Below are 20,000 nucleotides of genomic sequence, written 5' to 3' on the forward strand. Positions count from 1 at the left end.
CTGCCTCATTCCTCATCCCAGTACGTCAGCCGGATTATGGGAGGATTAGTCGTCACGTGATTGGCTCAGGTTGATGATTCTCGTTTTCTTTTCGCAGGGGGGACCCAAAGAGAAAACGAGGTCATGGTCTGGGCGCCTCACTGAATATATCCACAAATATCCACTCAACCCACTCGCTCGGGAAAGACTTAGTGTGGTGATTAGGTGTGTTTTACCTCTCTCTCTCTCTCTCTCTCTCTCTCTCTCTCTCTCTCTCTCTCTCTCTCTCTCTCTCTCTCTCTCTCTCTCTCTCTCTCTCTCTCTGCTACATAAATACACACACACACACACACACACACACACACACACACATACATTGACCAAAGAGAAATATACATCAAAAGGCAACAAGCATACATACATACATACATACATACATACTTACATGTATATTTGTTTATTGCTGTGAAATAATACAAATAAATATGTCTGAATACTTGTGAGGAATATTGTTTTTCTTATGATTATATACAAAGAAACAATTAATGAGCTAGAAATAATTTACTTTCAATCAGTGTGAGCGGTGAGAAGGAATATGTAATGTATATAATCGCTCACTTATTTATTATTAATTTATATTCAGTGTTCTCTTCTATTTTTTTTTTATCGTAATATTTTTTTTTTTTTTTGGTTTACTTTATGTTATCATTCTTTGTTCCATGTCCTTATTTCTTGTCATGGTTCTTTTCACCTGTTATCATTCTGTGTTTGCTTTACTGTCTTTATTTATTTTTTTTATTTTTTTATCAGAATTTTCTTCACTTATCGTTATTTGGTCATGATTTTTCTCGCCTGTTATTATTTTGTATCGACTGACCTCTTTTTTTTATTATTATTATTATTTTTTTTATACTCTACTAAAGTTGAGTAAATACACAGCTGAAATAGATGACGTAATTAAGAAAAAAAAATAACAATAGAGAAATAAAACATAAAAAAAACAACCAAAATCATTAAAAACAACAACAACAAAATATAACTAAATTTTAACCGAGACTCGTAACCAAAAAAAAAAAAAAATAAAAAATACGAGAGACGAAAGGAAAGGAAAATGAAAATGAGATAGGAATTTCACTTTTTTTTTCCTTTTTTTCCCTCTTTTTTTATGGCGGAAACAAAGGCGATGGAGCGCTATGATGGCCTGATTATCCCGCTGTTGTTGGATTGTAATGCACCAAATGACGGAGATTGGGGAGCATTTTTTCCTCTTTTATTCAGCCAGCTATTCACTTTTCTTTCATTTTTTTCCTCTCTCTCTTTCTCATTTTTCAGACACGAGTGAATGAATTGTGGTGAGTGAACCATTTATTAGTGTGTGTGTGTGTGTGTGTGTGTGTGTGTGTGTGTGTGTGTGTGTGTGGGATCTTAACGTCGTGTGGGTATTGGCTGCCGGGGATCACGAGGCACCCAATCAGCCAATCAGAGGCCTCCCTTCGTAAGCCATTATTATTAAAGGATTGTGTGGCAAGATTATTCTTTTGCGTGTGTGCCGTTTCATTTCAGTGACGTGTGTGGCTATTTTTGCTTCTTTTGGTGAGAGAGAGAGAGAGAGAGAGAGAGAGAGAGAGAGAGAGAGAGAGAGAGAGAGAGAGAGAGAGAGTGTCATTTCTTCCCCGTTTTCTTTTCTTTTTTTATTTTTTCAAACGTCATATCTGCAAACAGTGTCGGTGATATATCTCATGGGTTCCCCTCTCTCTGTCTCCCCTTCCTCTCTCCCTTCACTCCCATTCATTCTCTCTTGTCCCTCACTCCCTTTCTCTCTCTCTCTCTTTCTCTCCCCTTCTGTCGCTCTTCCTGCCCTCCGCTTACGCATCCTTCACCAGTAACCCTCCTCTTTCCCCCATCATCCGTACCCTTTTCTCTCTTTCCCCTCTCTTTCCCCTCTCTTTCCCCTCACTTCCTTGTTCTCCACTTCCCCCTGACTCTCCCTCTCACATTTTCTAGGAACAAGCTTTTTTTTTTCCTGTTCATTCTATACATTTCCTTTATTAATCTTCCCTATACCTGCTTGCATAGATCTATTATCCCTCTATTCTGTTTCCATTGTCTTTATTGTTTTTTTCTCTCTCTCTCTTCTCATTCCATTATTCTTGTTCTTTTCTTCTGTCCACTCTATACTTCTCTTCTCTCTTTGACTAAGTTTCCTTTTCCTCCCTTCTTCTGTTCTTCCTTTCATTTTTCTTTTTTTTTTTTTTGCTCTATCACTTCTTCCTTCTTGTTCTTTATTTCCTCATTCCTTCCTTCACTTCCTCTCCCTATACTTCATTCGTTCCTTTTTTATCTCCCTCCTTCTCGTCCGTGCCTCTCTCTCCCCCTATCGTTTATTCCCTTATTCATTGTCTCTTTCCATCCATCCATTCCCTCCTTCCCATTCTTCATTTCCTTCCTATACACTACCTTCTCTATCCATCCTATTTTCCTCCTTTCCTCTATTTTATTCTTCGTTGCATCCTCCTCTCCATCCCCTCCTCTCTCCATTTTCTTACTTTTCCCTTCCTCCTTGCCTTTGCTCATCCTTCGTTTCATTATTCCCTCTTTACTTTGCTACTTTTCCCTCCCTCTCTCTCTCTCACTCTCTCTCTCTCTCTCACTCTCCCTCCCTCCCTTCCTCCCTCCCTCCCTCCCTCCCTCCCTCCCTCCCTCCCTCCCTTGGGTTTGAGTGACAGGCCTGTTTGGTTTTCGTATTCTGTTTCAGTTTTTTGTAGACTAACTCCACTTCCTCCGCCACAGCTGCTCCACCTACACCCCCCTCCCAACCCCCTCCCTCCCTCCCTCCCTCTCGTTCTTCAAGGATTTTTTTTTTTTTTAAAGTCTGCCTCTTGCTTAAATCTCTCTCTCTCTCTCTCTCTCTCTCTCTCTCTCTCTCTCTCTCTCTCTCTCTCTCTCTCTCTCTCTCTCTCTCTCTCTCTCTCTCTGATTATTTGCTGTTTATTTGTGTTTTCTCGTGTTTGTTGTTATTTGTTTTCTTTTGTTTATTCCTTTCTCTGGTGTTCTTGGTTTTTATTCTTCCTTCTGTTGTTCGCTGTCTTTCCTTTTTTCCTTCTTATTCTTATTCTTTCATATCCGTCTTGTTTCTCTCGCCTTTATCTTCTTTTGTCTGTTCCCCCATTGACTTAACTTTCGTGCTCCTCCTCCTCCTCCTCCTCCTCCTCCTCCTCCTCCTCCTCCTCCTCCTCCTCCTCCTCCTCCTCCTCCTCCTCCTCCTCCTCTACCACCATCACCATCACCCATTTCTCGTGCGGGGAAACTGAATACACATATCTGAAGACTTACAAAAAAAACAAAAGAAGAAAAAACGGCTCGACTCCCTGATAGGACAAAAAATTCACTAAATTACCCACGAAACTGAGATGACAAAGGAACGAGTGTCCAGGTAACGAAGGGAAAGGATGCTACCTGAGTGTAATTAGCGAAGGTGAGGTGCAGAGAGAGAGAGAGAGAGAGAGAGAGAGAGAGAGAGAGAGAGAGAGAGAGAGAGATGCTAATAGAAGAAAAAAGATACAAAAAAAAATGTAGGTAAAAGAAAAATATGAAATAGATCTTACCGACAAGACGAAGACGAATGGGGAGGAGGAAGAGTAAGAGGAAGAATTCGAGCGGGTTGGGGAGCTGGAAGAGAAAGAGGAGGTAAAGAGGAAATCACAAAGAAAATAGGTCTATGTATAGTGTTGGTGGAAGAGGAAGAATATTTCAAAGAGAAGGAGGAGGAGGAGGAGAGGGAGAAAGACTAAGAGGAAATTTTAAAAAATGTGAATATAGAGGAAAGGAAAAGAAACAAGCGATAAGAGAAGCTAGAGCAATGGAAACAATCTCTCTCTCTCTCTCTCTCTCTCTCTCTCTCTCTCTCTCTCTCTCTCTCTCTCTCTCTCTCTCTCTCTCTTAATTGCTTTACCGTGATATACTTCTATTTCTCTGTAATTACCGTTATTCTCCCGATTTTTTTGTCAATATTAAAAAGATATTTCTGTTCCAGTCGCTATTATAATTTCTTAATATATTTTAAGTTATTATGTTTATTCGTATTTCTTTTATATTTCCTTCAGTGGCGAACTCCTGCCCAATACCCGTTTTTCATTCAGTTTTTATGTATATTCTCACTTTTATTCCTTCCCCCTACATCTTCAACTTTCTCTCTCTCTCTCTCTCTCTCTCTCTCTCTCTCTCTCTCTCTCTCTCTCTCTCTCTCTCTCTCTCTCTCTCTCTCTCTCTCTGTCTTTCTTAACGTCTTTGTTCCTTCTGGTTTTATTTTTTCAAGTTTCTCATTTTCAATTTTTATTTGCATCCACTTCAAGCATCGTGTTCTCGTATCTCGGCTTCTTATCTTCGGTTTATGATGTTTACAAATCTTTCCTCTTGAAGTTTTACAATTTCGTCTGAGAATATCCTCTTGTCTCTCCCTCCTTCACTATCTGATATCTGTTTGTTCCTCTTGAATAATCTACTTTTCTTCCGTGACCTCCATCGACAATATCCACACACACACACACACACACACACACACACACACACACACACACACACACACACACACACACACACACACACACACACACACACACACACACACACACTCACTCGCTTTGGGGTCTCGGGGACAAAGCAATGCCTAGGAGGAGTAGGTTGTTGTGTTTCCCTCGAGGTGTTGGTTCAGCAGAGGTAATGGTGTTTTCCCTGCCTCCTCCTCCTCCTCCTCCTCCTCCTCCTCCTCCTCCTCCTCCTCCTCCTCCTCCTCCTCCTCCTCCTCCTCCTCCTGATGCGTTTCAGTCTCTGCAAAACTTCTTGTCAAAGGATATATTTATGGGTTTCTTCACAAGAACGTTCATTTTCTTTCGATGCGTGTGTGTGTGTGTGTGTGTGTGTGTGTGTGTGTGTGTGTGTGTGTGTGTGTGTGTGTGTGTGTGTGTGTGTGTGTGTGTGTTGGTGCTTCAGTGTGTATGCCGCCGCGTTGCTCACGTATCGAGGTGTTCCCAGAAAGGTGACCAGGAAGGCGTGTGCAGAAGTGTCCCTGCGGTGCATTGTGGGTGAGTCACTGTGTTGTGTTGTGTCGCCTTAACGTGATCGCAAACCCTCGAGGTCAAGGCACTTACCTCTATGCGACCCTCGGCGACGCCCTCCCGGTGTAGCGGCCCCGCGACGCCCCGCCCTGTGAGGACTGTCGGGGGCCGACCATGACGCCTCGGGCCCTGGCCTGTGGCGGCCCTACTGCCACCTGCACACCCTGCACGCCGCGCCGCCCCCGAGCCTCCGTCCCTCTAGCGGCCCTCACTCGCCTCGTCCAGTACCCAGCACGCTCCACACACGCCCCGGTGCCCCCAAGCCTGGCCCCAGTGACCCACAGTACCGGGGGGGCAGCCAAGGACTCTGCCAGGAGGACATTCGCTGGGGATCATTCCTCACTCGCTCTGACGGACACCACAGCCCTCACCACAGCCCTCACCACCACTGCCACAACCGCCACCCTCGCCGCCGCCACCGCCGCCGCCATGCTCTGCTACGTAAGTTACCTTCCCTCACGCTCCTGTGATATTGATGCCCCGCTTCATCTTACTTTCCAACCTGAACCGTAAATATTGATGCCCACGACAGTTATTTGCATACCAGAAATAGTAAAGCCACTGTGGGTTCCGTATTACCAAGGGACTGACGGAGGCGTAAGAAAGAAACCCATACCTATTACTTTTATATTTATTTATGCTACTACACACCAAATGCAGCCACGGTTCCTTGAGTCCCCGCGTGTTGCTATGACTACGAGGCTTAGGTGGGAGGCGGTGAAATGGGGAAGACAAAGGAGGAGGAGGAGTGGCAAGAGCAGAGGAGCTTTGATCAGGAGAGGGGAAGACGCGATGACGGGGACCTGAAGGGGAAAATTAAGTGTAGTGGCCTGTCATCTTGCCTCCAGGTAGCTCTGTGGGTGTGGGAGGCAGGTGAGGATGGATACAGGTGTGGTGAGGGAGCATGTGTGGAGGTGGGTATAATTAAAGGTGATGGTGGTATTGTGAGAGTGGAAGAAACAGGTGTAGGAGAGGAACAGGTGTGTGGAAGTGGTAGGTGTGGACGAGAATGATAGGGAGCTTGAGGACAGGTGTAGGAGTGATGGATGTGGAGGGAGGTAGAAATATCGGAGAACAGGTGGGTGGCAGTAACACGTGTGGGCGGGGGAGATATATGTGTGTTGTGGGACAGGTGTGGAGGGCAGGGACAGATGTGTTTAGGTCGTGTTAAAGTTGATCTCCAAATGAAACACTGTGAGACAACTGTTGGTTTAATTTATTTCACTCATCCTCACTTCTCTTACGTTTCCTCACTTTTTTTTTTTTTTTTCTGATTTAATCCACCTAAATAATTCTCCTATACGAGTACTACGTCATTGTCTCTTTTTTCCATTTTTCTTTTCTTTTTTTTCATTTTCTCCTCCATGATTTAATCCACCTACCATTTCTCCCATATTACGTCCTTACCTTTCTTTTTTTCCATTTTTTCCTTTAATTCTTTTATTTTCCTTTTTTCCTTTCACTTTGTCCTCCACGACTTTACCCACCTACCAATTTTCTCATATTACATCCTTATCTTCCTCCACGTCTTCCTTCTTTTTTTTTCCCCTCTGCCTTCTTAAAACATCTCTCCAAAAAAGAAAATGGAAAAAAATACCACTTTTCCTCAACACCTTTTCCTTCTTTGCATTTCCTCCACATCACACTTTATGCAGCCACCTTCTCCAAGTCATATTTGCCACCACCACCACCACCACCACAACCACCACCACAGTCTGCCCCTCACCACACCAAGCCAATATACGTTTTATGAGCGCTGGTATGTGTGTGTGTGTGTGTGTGTGTGTGTGTGTGTGTGTGTGTGTGTGTGTGTGTGTTTGTACGTGAAAAGAATGAGTGGAATGTTCCATCTGATCCTTAATTCATTTGTGGCTCAGCGTGCAACACTATCTTGCATATCAATTAAATTCAGCCCAATATTACAACAATGGCAGCTTCTCCCCCGTCCCCCCAACACACACACACACACACACACACACACACACACACACACACACACACACACATATATGGAAACTCAAAACACACGAACGTCAAAACTACAATTCAATTTTTTTGTATGTATAGGGAAACATTTATTTTAAAAAATCACACTGGCTTGTTGTCATGCTTCGCCATTTGTCTGAGTGGCGTGAGTGCCGCGTCAGAGCCACCCGGGGACGCTGCAGGGGAGAGGCAAAACTGAAACCCCAATGTAAGTTTGAGAGAGAGAGAGAGAGAGAGAGAGAGAGAGGATATTTTTGTTAGTGCTGAGTGCTGTTTTATTTGCTCATTTTTTTTTCTTAAAGTAACAATACAAAGGAATACAAAGGAACTCCGAAAAGCAACAGACACTGAGATCCTTATTAGAGGAGGAGAGGAATGAGGAAATGAGGAAAAGGGGAAAAAAAAGATGAGTACGATGAATGCACGGGACAAATGAGAGAGAAAAGAAGAAAAAAGGGGCAAGATAAAGATGAAAAAAAAGGCAAATAAAACAACATTTGAAACATGAAAAATTAAAAGCAAACGATGACTTTTCCATTTCATTTATTAACTTATCTCTTTTCTTCTTATTTTGGAGGGGGAGACTGTTGAAAAAAATATATATATTACTCCGAAAAACAAATGAAAAAAAATCATCAATAAATAACAGTGGAGTGATAATTGATTGGCTAGCGTGGTGTGGACAAGGTGTGCTCAGGTGTTGATTAATTTACGGCTCCTGTGCTGATCCCCGTGCCGCGAGTGTGTGTGTGTGTGTGTGTGTGTGTGTGTGTGTGTGTGTGTGTGTGTGTGTGTGTGTGTGTGTGAATTTATATACATTTTGTTTTCGTCGTGTTTCAAAAAGCGATATTCTGGTCCTTGCTGGTTATGAAATATTTGTGTACGCGTTTGAAAAATACTTTCATTGAGTTAAACTTTTTGTGTGTGTGTGTGTGTGTGTGTGTTTGTTTGTTGTGAAATATTTCGTTGTGAGTATGCGAAGAAATTCACTGCCGTTATTTAACATGGAAATACTTTTGTAACTGTCATTTTCTTTAATTTGTTCAAGGTACTTCATATAAAATCTCTCAAAAACAGGCAGGAAGACGAAAGATTAAACAGAAATCCTGCCGCTGTTTGAAAATTTGTAGTTTCTTCAATGATAGAAATAAAAGTTCATTCTTTTCTTAATTTACGTTTATTATTCATTTTAAGTCAAGAAGTGTGGTATTCAATTCGTTCATCAAATTGTATCATTCTCTCTCTCTCTCTCTCTCTCTCTCTCTCTCTCTCTCTCTCTCTCTCTCTCTCTCTCTCTCTCTCTCTCTCTCTCTCTCTCTCTCTCTCTCTCTCTCTCTCTCCTACTAGTTTGATAAAAAAAAAAAAGAGAACAAAAGAGAGCATAAAAACGAAGACAAACGAAAGAAATAAAAAGGTAAATTCAAATACACAGTGAATAATATATATAAAAAAAGAAAAAGTAAAAGAAAAAAATAATAATAAACTGCATAAACGAGGAAAAACATAAGAATTCAAACATCGCCACCAGAGGAACGAGAGAAGGGAAAACTGTCAGAAATTAAAAGAATAAATGATAGAAACGATTTTAAAAGATTCACAAAATCAGAAAAAAAAATATGAGAAAAAAAAGGAAAAAAAAGAGTGTGTGCAGGGAGGCAAGAAGCTTATATATGCATTTACTCTTCTGCTCTTTTCTTTTCTCTTTATATATTTGCTCCTTTTTTTATTTCCCAAACTGCATAAAGCTTATCTTGGATTTATTCGCGCGTTTTCTGTGGCGGTAATTGCTTCAGTCTGTGCTGTGTAGGTGAGAGAGAGAGAGAGAGAGAGAGAGAGAGAGAGAGAGAGAGAGAGAGAGAGAGAGAGAGAGAGAGAGAGAGAGAGAGAGAGAGAGAGAGAGAGAGAGAGAGAAACTAAGCAGTCGTACAAACTAAATTAAAGACGATAAAAGTAATTAAAGAAGGTAAAACAGAGAGAGAGAGAGAGAGAGAGAGAGAGAGAGAGAGAGAGAGAGAGAGAGAGAGAGAGAGAGAGAGAGAGAGAAATACTATCATAATCAAAGACGAGATAAATAAAGAATGAGAATGAGGCATAGATTAGATCTAGGGAGAGAGAGAGAGAGAGAGAGAGAGAGAGAGAGAGAGAGAGAGAGAGAGAGAGAGAGAGAGAGAGAGAGAGAGAGAGCGATTAGCACTAGCTTTAACGGGACAGGCTTGTGGTCCTAACGAAGGGAAAGCCCCGAGGCGCCCGCGGGTAATTGGTACAACCTTCCCTTTAAATTTCACACACACACACACACACACACACACACACACACACACACTGCTCCCCCTCTTGACCTCCACTTCCCTCCCTCCCTCCCTCCCTCTACATCACCCTAGACGCCCTCAAACACACACTGCTGACCTAAACACAGTTCCACCGCACCCTACTCAGCTGGGAACCTTTTCTAACATACATTTCTCTTCCAGTTTAATTATCTCGTGCATTCCCTTCACTCTAGAATCTTTTTAGTGCTTTGTTATGTTGTTTTCCTCGTATCACGCTCTGTATTGACTTGCGTTCCTTTTCTAGCGCAGTTTTCTATCTTATTCTCCTTCGCTCACTCACTCGGCTCCCTTTTATTATTATCTCACACACTCTTCTTATTTGCATACCTTTTCTAGCTCACTTTTTTATTGTATTGTCCTTGTCTCACGCACTTTATTCACTGAAGTATTTCTATCACTCTTCTATCCAGAGACATCTATTTTAACGCTCTTTGTTAATCTAAACATCCTCTCTAAATCACCCTTTTCTCATTGTTAACTCTTCCACCGCACTCACACACCTGTTTTAACGCTTCTATCTAATCACACACCTGTTTCAGCGCATCTACCTACTCACACACCTGTTTCAACACACCTACATCCTCACACACCTGTTCCAATGCACCCTATCTTTTCACACACCTGTTCCAACGTATCCACCTCCTCACACACCTGTTCCAACACACCCCATTTCACCAATACTTATTTTAACGAACCCTCCTTCCCCTACACTCCTTTTTAACACACTATACTCCATTTACCTCTCTTCCTGCCACGCTTTCCGGCTAGTTTACTCCCTCCCCTCCTCACTCCTTTCATCCTCCCTCTTCCTTTAGCTCTCTCGCCCCTCTCCTAACACTCATTCACTCTTAAACTCTATCCCATGCTGTTCAGTCCCCGCCAACACGGATCACTTCCCCGCCTATCTAAGCTCTGCGCCCTCCCTTTCCATTCCCCTTTGCCTCCCCATGTTGTCCTCTACTTCCTCTCCTCCTACTCCTCCTCCCCTCCTCCTAACTCCCAGCGCTGTGGCCTCCAATCTCAGACTGTCCGAAACTTTAGTCCACCCACCGTTTCTGAAGCTTCGGATGGGTGAACCGTAATAGTAGAGAGAGAGAGAGAGAGAGAGAGAGAGAGAGAGAGAGAGAGAGAGAGAGAGAGACTGCCAAACCTCTCAGCACCAATTAGCTGGCACAAGTTGGTCTTTTGAAACCAGTAACGAGAGAATGAAGCTTCAATTTAGGCCCAAGTGAAGCCTTGCTTAAAACAACACTCATAGGGAGCGATATTGTCTGTGAGAGAGAGAGAGAGAGAGAGAGAGAGAGAGTGATGAAATACATGTCACTTGCACCGAGGAATGAAGAAAACGCGATAAAAAGAATAAAAAACAGATGAAAGAAGGATATCTGTGCTGAGAGCTTTGATGAATATACGTGGAAGGAGGAAAATAGAATAAGAAAAACAAATAAGCTAATTCCTATTATCACCACCACCACCACCACCACCACCTGACCTTTTGTCTTCTGAGGGAAAAAAAGAAAAAAAAACAGAGAATATCGCTTTAGGGTGGCGCCTGAAGGAGGAGGAAGAAAAATGATGGCAGGCAGATTGGATAAGAAAAAAATAAGAGAAAAATATATAGAATAATGGAAGTCTCGTAGGAATATAAGAGGGAAAAAATATGAGGGGGGAAAAAGGAAAAAGAAGAGGTGGGAAAGTCAGACAGAATTTGTTGATGCATATTATGAAGATGAGGATAGGAGGGAAAAGGAGGAGGAGGAGGAAGGAAGAGAGAGAGAGAAAAGGGAGGAGAAAATTACGTACGGAATTAAGGACGAAATAAATAAATGAAAAAAAGGATGAGACTTGAAAATTAAATGTGACTTAGAGAGAGAGAGAGAGAGAGAGAGAGAGAGAGAGAGAGAGAGAGAGGTGAATGGAAAAGACACCCCTTTACCACACTCTTCTTTATTCCTCCTCCTCCTCCTCCTCCTCCTCCTCCTCCTCCTCCTCCTCCTCCTCCTCCTCCTCCTCCTCCTCAAACAGTGCCCTCATAATGACATCCTGACCTGTCTTGTCCAGAGCTTAATGGTGCCGATTAAAGGATGCTCTCTCTCTCTCTCTCTCTCTCTCTCTCTCTCTCTCTCTCTCTCTCTCTCTCTCTCTCTCTCTCTCTCTCTCTCTCTCTCTCTTTATTTTTCATCATTTTACTTCTCCATCTTTCTTTATTTTCTTTCTTTTTATTTTCTTTTTTAACATAATATGGCATTTCCTTCCTGCTTTTCTGCCTCTCGACTTTTTTTTTTGCCTTTTCATATTCGTACCCTTCACTTCCTACTGTTTCTCTCTCTCTCTCTCTCTCTCTCTCTCTCTCTCTCTCTCTCTCTCTCTCTCTCTCTCTCTCTCTCTCTCTCTCTCTCTCTCTTATTCATTTTAATTTTTCTCATTTTTGCTTCTTTTCCTTAAGTTAAATCTGTATCAAACATGATCTTCCTTCACTCCTTCACTTTTTACATGCGCCTTCTCCCTCCTCCTCCTCCTCTTCCTCCTCCTCTTCCTCCTCCTCCTCCTCTTATCGCGTCAGTTGGGTTTTTTTTTTTTTTTCTTTCCTACGTATAAACACTATTTTAATTTTTTTCTTCTAGTTTCTTTCCTTCAAGAGGAGAAGGAGGAGGAAGAAGAAGAAGAAGAAGAGGAGGAGGAGGAGGAGGAGGAGGAGGAGGAGGAGGAGGAGGAGAAAGAAAGAAAGTGAAAGCGAAAGACTGCTCACACAGCCATACGCACTCAAACAGTAGTATTATTTCCACACACACACACACACACACACACGTCTTGACCTCATACGGGCAGGACGTGTGACCTTGGCGCTCTCGAGCAGCCTCGGCCAACTTGTTGGCCTTCCCCGCCCCCTAGTGATAGTGACCTCAGTTTGTTTTGTTTTTTTACTTTTCTGTTTTCAACTTTTAGCGTTTAGTTTGAGGCTCGATCTGGTGGGATTGTTGTTTTTGTGAACACTTGTAGCGAATGCGTGTGATACATAAAGAAAAATGAGTGCTTCAGTGCAAACATACGAACGCAATTACCTCCTGCGTCGTAGACGAGGATCTGGGTACCCGCCACCCAACGTGATACAGTGCCTTAAGTCCTTAAAACTATTTCGAAACCGTGGATCGAGAGGAGGCAAAAGTGTGGTGCGTCCCATCAAGGTAGTGACCTCCAGTGCCAGAGACGACCGCAGGGTGGAGAAGAGGAATACAAACACTTTGAGGTGCCGAGAACGTGGTATAGTCTTCCCTCACTCCTCTTATTTAATGCAACGTCTCTGGCCAACAAGATGGACGAAGTGATTGTGACGGTGAGATCTACTTGTGCGGACATTGTGGCGGTTACTGAGGCGTGGCAGATTGTTCCTGAGGTGTGCACGATGCAGGACTACCAGCTATACCATCACCTCAGGTCAGGGCGCAGGGGGGAGGGGCCGTCTTCTGCCGCTCTGCCCTCAGCCCCTCACACCTCCCTGTCGATATTCCTGCCGGTGTGGAGGCCCTGTGGGTGAGAGTCACGCCCCCCTCCCATCCCAACAACACGGCCTCCATCATAGTCTGCGTCGTGTACCACCCCCCACGAGCCGCCACTGCACAGTTGCTCACCGCTCACATCATCAACACTGCTGATGCCCTGAGGGTGAGGTATCCTGCTGCCAAGCTGGTCATCTGTGGGGACTTTAACAGATTAGATATCAACGATATCCTACACCAGCTACACCTCACCCAGGTCGTGGACTTCCCCACCCACCAGCAAGCCATCCTCGACCTTATCCTCACAGACCTGGGCCAGCAGTACTCGCCACCCAAGCCGCTGCCTCCCATGGGACGGAGCACCCACCTCTCCATACTGTGGTCACCCACACCCACCACCTCGACCCCCTGGTCAGCTGTCACCAGGACCCACCGCCCCATGCCTGACTCAGCCATGAGGGAGTTTGGGCAGTGGGTGACACAACACCCGTGGACCGAGGTGCTGGATGAGGAGGACGTCCACTTAAAATGGCAAAACTACGTCGCCACTACTACAGCAGCCTTCCACCACTACTTCCCAGCCAAGAGCGTCACAACGCACCCGTCTGATGCTCCCTGGATGACGCCCCGCATTAAAAGACTCATGCGTCAGCGGACCTGGGCGTTCCACTCCTGCCCGGTCCTTTACAGGAAACTAAGAAACAGAGTAATCAGGGAGATTAAGAATGCAAAGGCAAGCTATTACCCAGACAAGATACACCACCTCAAGCTGACCAACAACAGACAGTGGTACGCTAAGATCAAAGCTTTGTGTGGCTTACAAAAGCACACTTCATCCCTTCCTTGCACCTCACACCTTCCTGCTAATCTCGCGGCTCAGGAGATGAACGATCACTTTGCTGCTATCTGTCAAACCTTTCCTCCCCTCCACACCACTCCGCTTCCTGCCTATCTGCCCGCTCCCTCCCCCTCCACACACTGTCCAGGAGATGGATGTTTTTAAGAGAATACTTAAATTTAAACCAAGATCCACCACACCCACTGACCTTCCTATAAAAATTTACAAGGAATTTGCTGTAGAGCTAGCAACACCGCTATGCTCCATAATAAACGCCTCACTCTCCCAACACTCTTGCCCCGCGGACTGGAAGACATCTTATGTCACTCCCATCCCCAAAACTTCCAGTCCTCAGTCACTCAATGACCTCAGGCCAGTCTCTATCACTCCCATCCCTAGCCTTATTTGTGAAGATTTTGTATATGACTGGGCATACACCAAAATTTGTAACACCGTGGATATCAGACAATTCGGAAATATTAAAGCCACCTCCACCTCACATTACCTGACCAGCTTCCTTGAATTCATCCACAGCCACCTGGACAAGCGAAACACCTCTCTAGCTGTTGCTTTTGTCGACTTCAAAAAGCCTTTGATCTAGTTGATCACACTGTTGTCATCAGCAAGGCAGTAAGTCTGGGTCTCCCTCCTAATCTGATAGCGTGGCTAGCCGACTTCCTCACAGGGAGACGTCAGGCCGTTCGCTATCAGGGCTCTGTCTCTAATTTCCAACAGCTGACATGTGGAGTCCCCCAGGGGACCAAGATGGGTCCTCTATGCTTCCTCCTCCTCATCAACGACGCCCTCACCGACACCCCCATCGCTGGAAGTATGTGGACGACTGCACCGTGGGCGTCCCAGTTTCCAACAAGAACCCGGACTACTCGCCACTGCAAGCAATTCTGGAGCGACTGCAGACGTGGACAGAGGAGAGCAGGATGACCATCAACCACAGCAAAACTGTGGTGATGCATTTCTGTACCTCCTCTGTACCAGTGCCCCCTCCCGGCTCACAGTGGGCCCTCACCCCTCCAGGTGGTCCAATGTGCCAAGCTTTCTCGGAGTCACGGTGGACGACCAGCTGACCTGGAAGCAGCATGTCGCCAGCACCGTGAGATCAGCTACCTACAGGCTGTACATGCTGCGCAGACTCAGGTCGCTGGGGACGCCGACAGATGAGTTAAGGGGGGTGTACCTCACCTTCATCCTCCCCAAACTCATGTACGCCTCCCCAGCGTGGTCCTCCTCCCTCACACACACTCAACAGCTACAGCTAGAGAGTGTGCAGAAAAGGGCGTGCAGGGTCATCCTTGGCCCTGCATACACCACCTATGAAGAAGCCCTGACCACCCTGAGTCTGTCCAGAATATCCACCAGGCACCGAGAGGCTCTGGAGAAGTTTGGGAAGGGACTACTGCATCATCCGCGTCTCAGAGACATGCTGCCGCCCGACGCCTCGCCCTGTCCGTGCCACCAGACACCACAACAAAATAACGCCCCTGAAGGCGCCGCGCACGGACCGGTACAGACTCAGTGCGATTCCCACCATGGTGCGAGCCATCAATCGATAGTATTTCCCTCCTAGATTAGTCTTACCGTTAGGATTAATGTTAAGTTTTTCCCCATCCCCTATGTACATTTTCAGTTTGTCAACTGCCTAAATAATAAACCGTTTATTATTATTATTATTATTACACACACACACACACACACACACAAAACAATCCCATTACACGCCCCTCGGCCTCCCCAAAGACTCGCAGTATAAACGACAGAAAAGGAAAAGAAAGAAAAGAAAGCAAGAAAGAGAGAGAGAGAGAGAGAGAGAGAGAGAGAGAGAGAGAGAGAGAGAGAGAGAGAGAGAGAGTGTAAATTCAGCAACACCACACAAGTACAAAAGAACCCAAGAGCTTACGTCTTTGTCCTCCTCCTCCTCCTCCTCCTCCTCCTCCTCCTCCTCCTCCTCCTCCTCCTCCTCCTCCTCCTCCTCCTCAGCCCCTTCTTTTTAATCCCCCTCCTCACTCCAACTTTCCTCCTCCTCCTCCTCCTCCTCCTCCTCCTCCTCCTCCTCCTCCTCCTCCTCCTCCTCCGTCTCTACTTACATTCTGTGCCCCCTTTATTCAGCGCGCGCGCCCCCACGCACCCCATCTTGTGGCGCAGAGGTACACTAAACAAAGAACATCCGAGCCACATTCCTACTGACGAAGGGATAGAGGGGATAAGAGCCCTCCTCCTCCTCCTCCTCCTCCTCATCAGGTGGTAGTGTGTGTTTTTCGTGAAGGTGAGAGAGAGAGAGAGAGAGAGAGAGAGAGAGAGAGAGAGAGAGAGAGAGAGGGGGGGGAAGGGAGGGGCTATGTATAAATGAATGTATACCTTTTTGAGAAAAGTTTTTGTTCCTGTGTGTGTGTGTGTGTGTGTGTGTGTGTGTGTGTGTGTGTGTGTGTGTGTGTGTGTGTGTGTGTGTGTGTGTCCCTTGCGCGTAAATAGTATTGAAAGAAAATATAATAATAATAATGAAATAATAATAATAATACGGAAAAAAGCTCTACTCTGTTTCGTATAGTACAAGAGAGAGAGAGAGAGAGAGAGAGAGAGAGAGAGAGAGAGAGAGAGAGAGAGAGAGAGATTAACAGATTATTTTAGAGTGGTTTCAGAAGGATGGTGGTTTGCTGGACTCTCTCTATCACTCCCACCACAATAATGAAGGGGGCGGTGAAGGGGAAGAGGAAGGGGGGAGGGAGGCGAGCTTCGTTACTTTAATATACCCTTCAGGAGTGACCTTGGAAGTGAGAGAGGCTGGGGGGTGGTGGGGGCTGGAGGGAGAGTGGAGGTGTGAGAGTGGGAGAGAGCTGTAGGTGATGGTAGTATGCTTCTCTCTCTCTCTCTCTCTCTCTCTCTCTCTCTCTCTCTCTCTCTCTCTCTCTCTCTCTCTCTCTCTCTCTCTCTCTCTCTCAGTCATATCTTAGTGCTAAGTCTTTTTTTTTTACCTTAATCTCGTTTTTATTTCTTTTTAGTGGAAGTCAAATCTTTCTCATTTCCTATCATTTAATTTTCTATTCCTCCTTCTTAACCTTTTTTTTTTTCCACCCTATCTCTAGTTTCCCTCAACCTCCTCCATCTAAATATAAGGAAAACATATTAACTCCATCTTTCATTTAAATTATTTCCACATCCTCTCTCTCTCTCTCTCTCTCTCTCTCTCTCTCTCTCTCTCTCTCTCTCTCTCTCTCTCTCTCTCTCTCTCTCTCTCTCTCTCTCTCTCTCTCTCTCTCATCTCCACCGCTAAAACATTCTTCCACCAACACACTCCACTCTCCTCCTTACCTCCTACGTCTCCTCCCGCCTTCCCGTAATCCGTGGAGTGGGAGGAGTGGGTGGAGGGAAGGGGAAGGTTCTGGGCGGGTGGGGGGTCGGGTAGAGGCTGCCCTTGAAAGACGTGATTGGAGATAAAAGGAAAGAAGGATTAAGAAAGGTGTTTGTGGTTTATAGAAAATAGAATGGTGTGCTGAGGTGTTGGAGAGAGAGAGAGAGAGAGAGAGAGAGAGAGAGAGAGAGAGAGAGAGAGAGAGAGAGAGAGAGATACTAAACTAAACCCATATCCCATCTTAAAAAAAAAAAATTTTGCATCTGAACGAAATAAAAAGCGAAATATATAAAAAAAATATAAAAAAATGAACCATACATAACTATAAAATACATGATGAAATACCAAAAGATTGAAAAACAAACAAACAAACAAAAAAAAACAAGAAAAAAACAGAAGGAGAATGTTGCGTGTCGAATGTTTTGGAGTGTGAGCCTAAAACACGGATCAAGGCTGGAAGGCCAAAAATAGACTGGAAAACTGGAAGGAAGGAGGGAAAGAAGAGGGAAAAGAGTATAAAGTAATAAACACAAACACACCGGTAGGAGGGATGGAAATTGATGACCCGAGAGAAATTGAATAAAAATGATGGAATGGAAGAGACAGAGAGAAAGAGTGAGAGCGAGGGGGATGAGGCGAAATAAGAGCGAAGCATAACGACGAGGAGGGGAAAGAAGGAAGGGAATAAAAGAGGATGAATAAGCCAGAACGAGTAAAAGAGATTACGAAATTAAACAAGATTGATGAACTGCGAGTAAAGAGAGGGAAAAAGGGAGAGAGAGAGAGAGAGAGAGAGAGAGAGGGAAAGAGGAAGAGAGAGCGGAGGTTTGGACAGATAAAAGGGAAAGGAAGAGGGGAACGAAGAATGGTTTCCTTTAATAGTGAAAAAAAAATAATGTGTATTTCACCGATATAAACCATTCAGACTTAGAACGTTGATGCGGGAACGAAAACGAATTAGTGGGTGAGGAAGGACGATAAATCTTCCCCCATGACAGGGTAAGAAGAGGAAATAAAAAGGAGGACGAGACAAGAATGGAGTAAGGAAGAGGGTGAAGCTGGAATACACTACAAATATTGAGTGAAGGTAGGAAAGAGATTAATTTTCTTGTTGTATCAGAGGCAATACTTGTAGTGGTAATGATTTGAATTAGGAAAAAAAAAGGAAAACAAAGAGAATTAGGCTGAGATACACTGCAAATATTGAGTGGAGGTACAAAAGGGATGAATTTTGTTCGTGTATATATTAAAGATGATAGTAATAATAATAATAGTAGTTGTGATTATAAGAAAATTACGAATATAGACAACCAAACAAGAAAGGAATAAGGAAGATGACTAAGCAGAAATACACTACGGATATCAAATTAAAGTAGGAGAGAGATTAATTTTGATCCCTCAGTACATCAAAGGCAGTAGTTTCAGTAGTAGTGATTATAATGAAATTAGCAATAAGGACGAGGAGACAAGAAAGGAATAAGTAAGAGAACCAAACAGAAATGCACTATTACCTTTAAATTTAACATAAGAAATAGTTTGATTTGGCTCTTAACATGTATCAAAGGCAGCAATTATAGTAGTAATCATGATAGTTAGGAATACAGACTGGTTCACAAAGATTGACAAAGAAAAAAAAAAGAACACGAGGAAAGGAAAGATTTTGATTAATTTACCGCTGCGCTTTGAAGGGAAAATTAGTGATGATAATTGTAGTAATGGTGGTAATGGGCGTAACAGAGGGAAAGCCAGATAGACTGCAAACATCAAAAGAGGTAGGAAAGATTTAAAAACGCTCTGTTCTGCTTCGGTAATAATAATAGTAGTAGCCAGAAGGACAGTAAAAATAGGGATAAAGAGAACTACACATTGATAAAAAAGAAGAAAAGAAAGAAACCAATTAACTACCCTACACTTCGAAAATAGTAATTATAATAGTAACGCTGCTAATGAAGATAGTGATAGAGAGAACTAGACACAAATAGACTGCAGATTTATATATTCACTCACCTATCCTTTGAAGGCGATAATGATAGTAATAACGGTAATGAGCATAGTGATAAAGAGAAGCTGACGGGAACAAGACTACAATTACTAATTTAATCATCTACACTTTGAAGGTAATAATAGCAACTGATAGAGCTAAACAGATAGATTACAACTCTTAATTCACTCACCTGTGCTTTGAAGGTGATAATGCTTGTAACAGAGAGAACTAGAGATAAACAGAACAAAGATATTAATTCATCGATTCTTCAAAGGTGATAATAATTGTAAAAGTGGCGTGAGTGGAGGAGGAGGCGTGGGCGGGAGGAAAGGTTTGGAAAGAAGGGTCGGGCTCAGGTAATGGCGCCTCCACCTGTTTTATTCAACGCCTCCGGCAGGTGAGCTACGATAGCCCATCTAATCTAACTAAGTGGCAATTTCTTCCTGCTTCCCTCCCTCTTTCTTATCCTCCTCCTCTCCCTCCGCATCTTTCCTTCCTTCGTCCTCCTCATCCTTTCCCTCCAACCACTACGTCTCTCCTATTATCTCAATGCCCCCCTCGTCTTTCTCATCCTTTTCTTCTTCATCGTTATCATCTTTTCCTCCCTCCTTTTCTCTGCGTCTTTTCTGTCTTCTTGTGCACCTTTTTCCCTTTCCTTTTCTTCCCTTTTCCTGTTGCACACCTCCCCCATTTATCCACCAATATACACCCCCTATACCCACCCCTCTCTCCTACCCATTCCTCCCTTCATCCCATTCCAACCTCCCTCACCGTTTCTCCCTCCTGCCTATCAACTCCCTCTTACTCATAACCCACCCTTTCCTTCCACCTATACCTCCTACCCATTCCTCCCAACCCATCCCCCCTCCTAAACTCTAATATCGCATCGTAATGTTTAAAAGAAGAGA

General features: G+C 44.1%; 1 protein-coding gene across 23 annotated transcripts in view; it reads left to right on the plus strand.

Annotated features, from left to right (window-relative positions):
* The window catches only part of LOC135105095 (peripheral plasma membrane protein CASK-like), a 239,781-nt gene that overhangs the window by 36,891 nt on the left and 182,890 nt on the right, over positions 1-20,000 (plus strand). For all 23 annotated transcript variants that reach the window (XM_064013060.1, XM_064013063.1, XM_064013071.1 and 20 more), the window contains exon 2: positions 5,011-5,534. In XM_064013060.1, coding sequence (XP_063869130.1) covers positions 5,208-5,534 — 327 coding nt within the window. In that variant the 5' untranslated portion in view covers positions 5,011-5,207. The remainder of the gene's footprint in view (positions 1-5,010; positions 5,535-20,000) is intronic.

The sequence above is a fragment of the Scylla paramamosain genome, chromosome 11 (assembly GCF_035594125.1).
Source record: "Scylla paramamosain isolate STU-SP2022 chromosome 11, ASM3559412v1, whole genome shotgun sequence".
Taxonomy (NCBI): domain Eukaryota; kingdom Metazoa; phylum Arthropoda; class Malacostraca; order Decapoda; family Portunidae; genus Scylla; species Scylla paramamosain.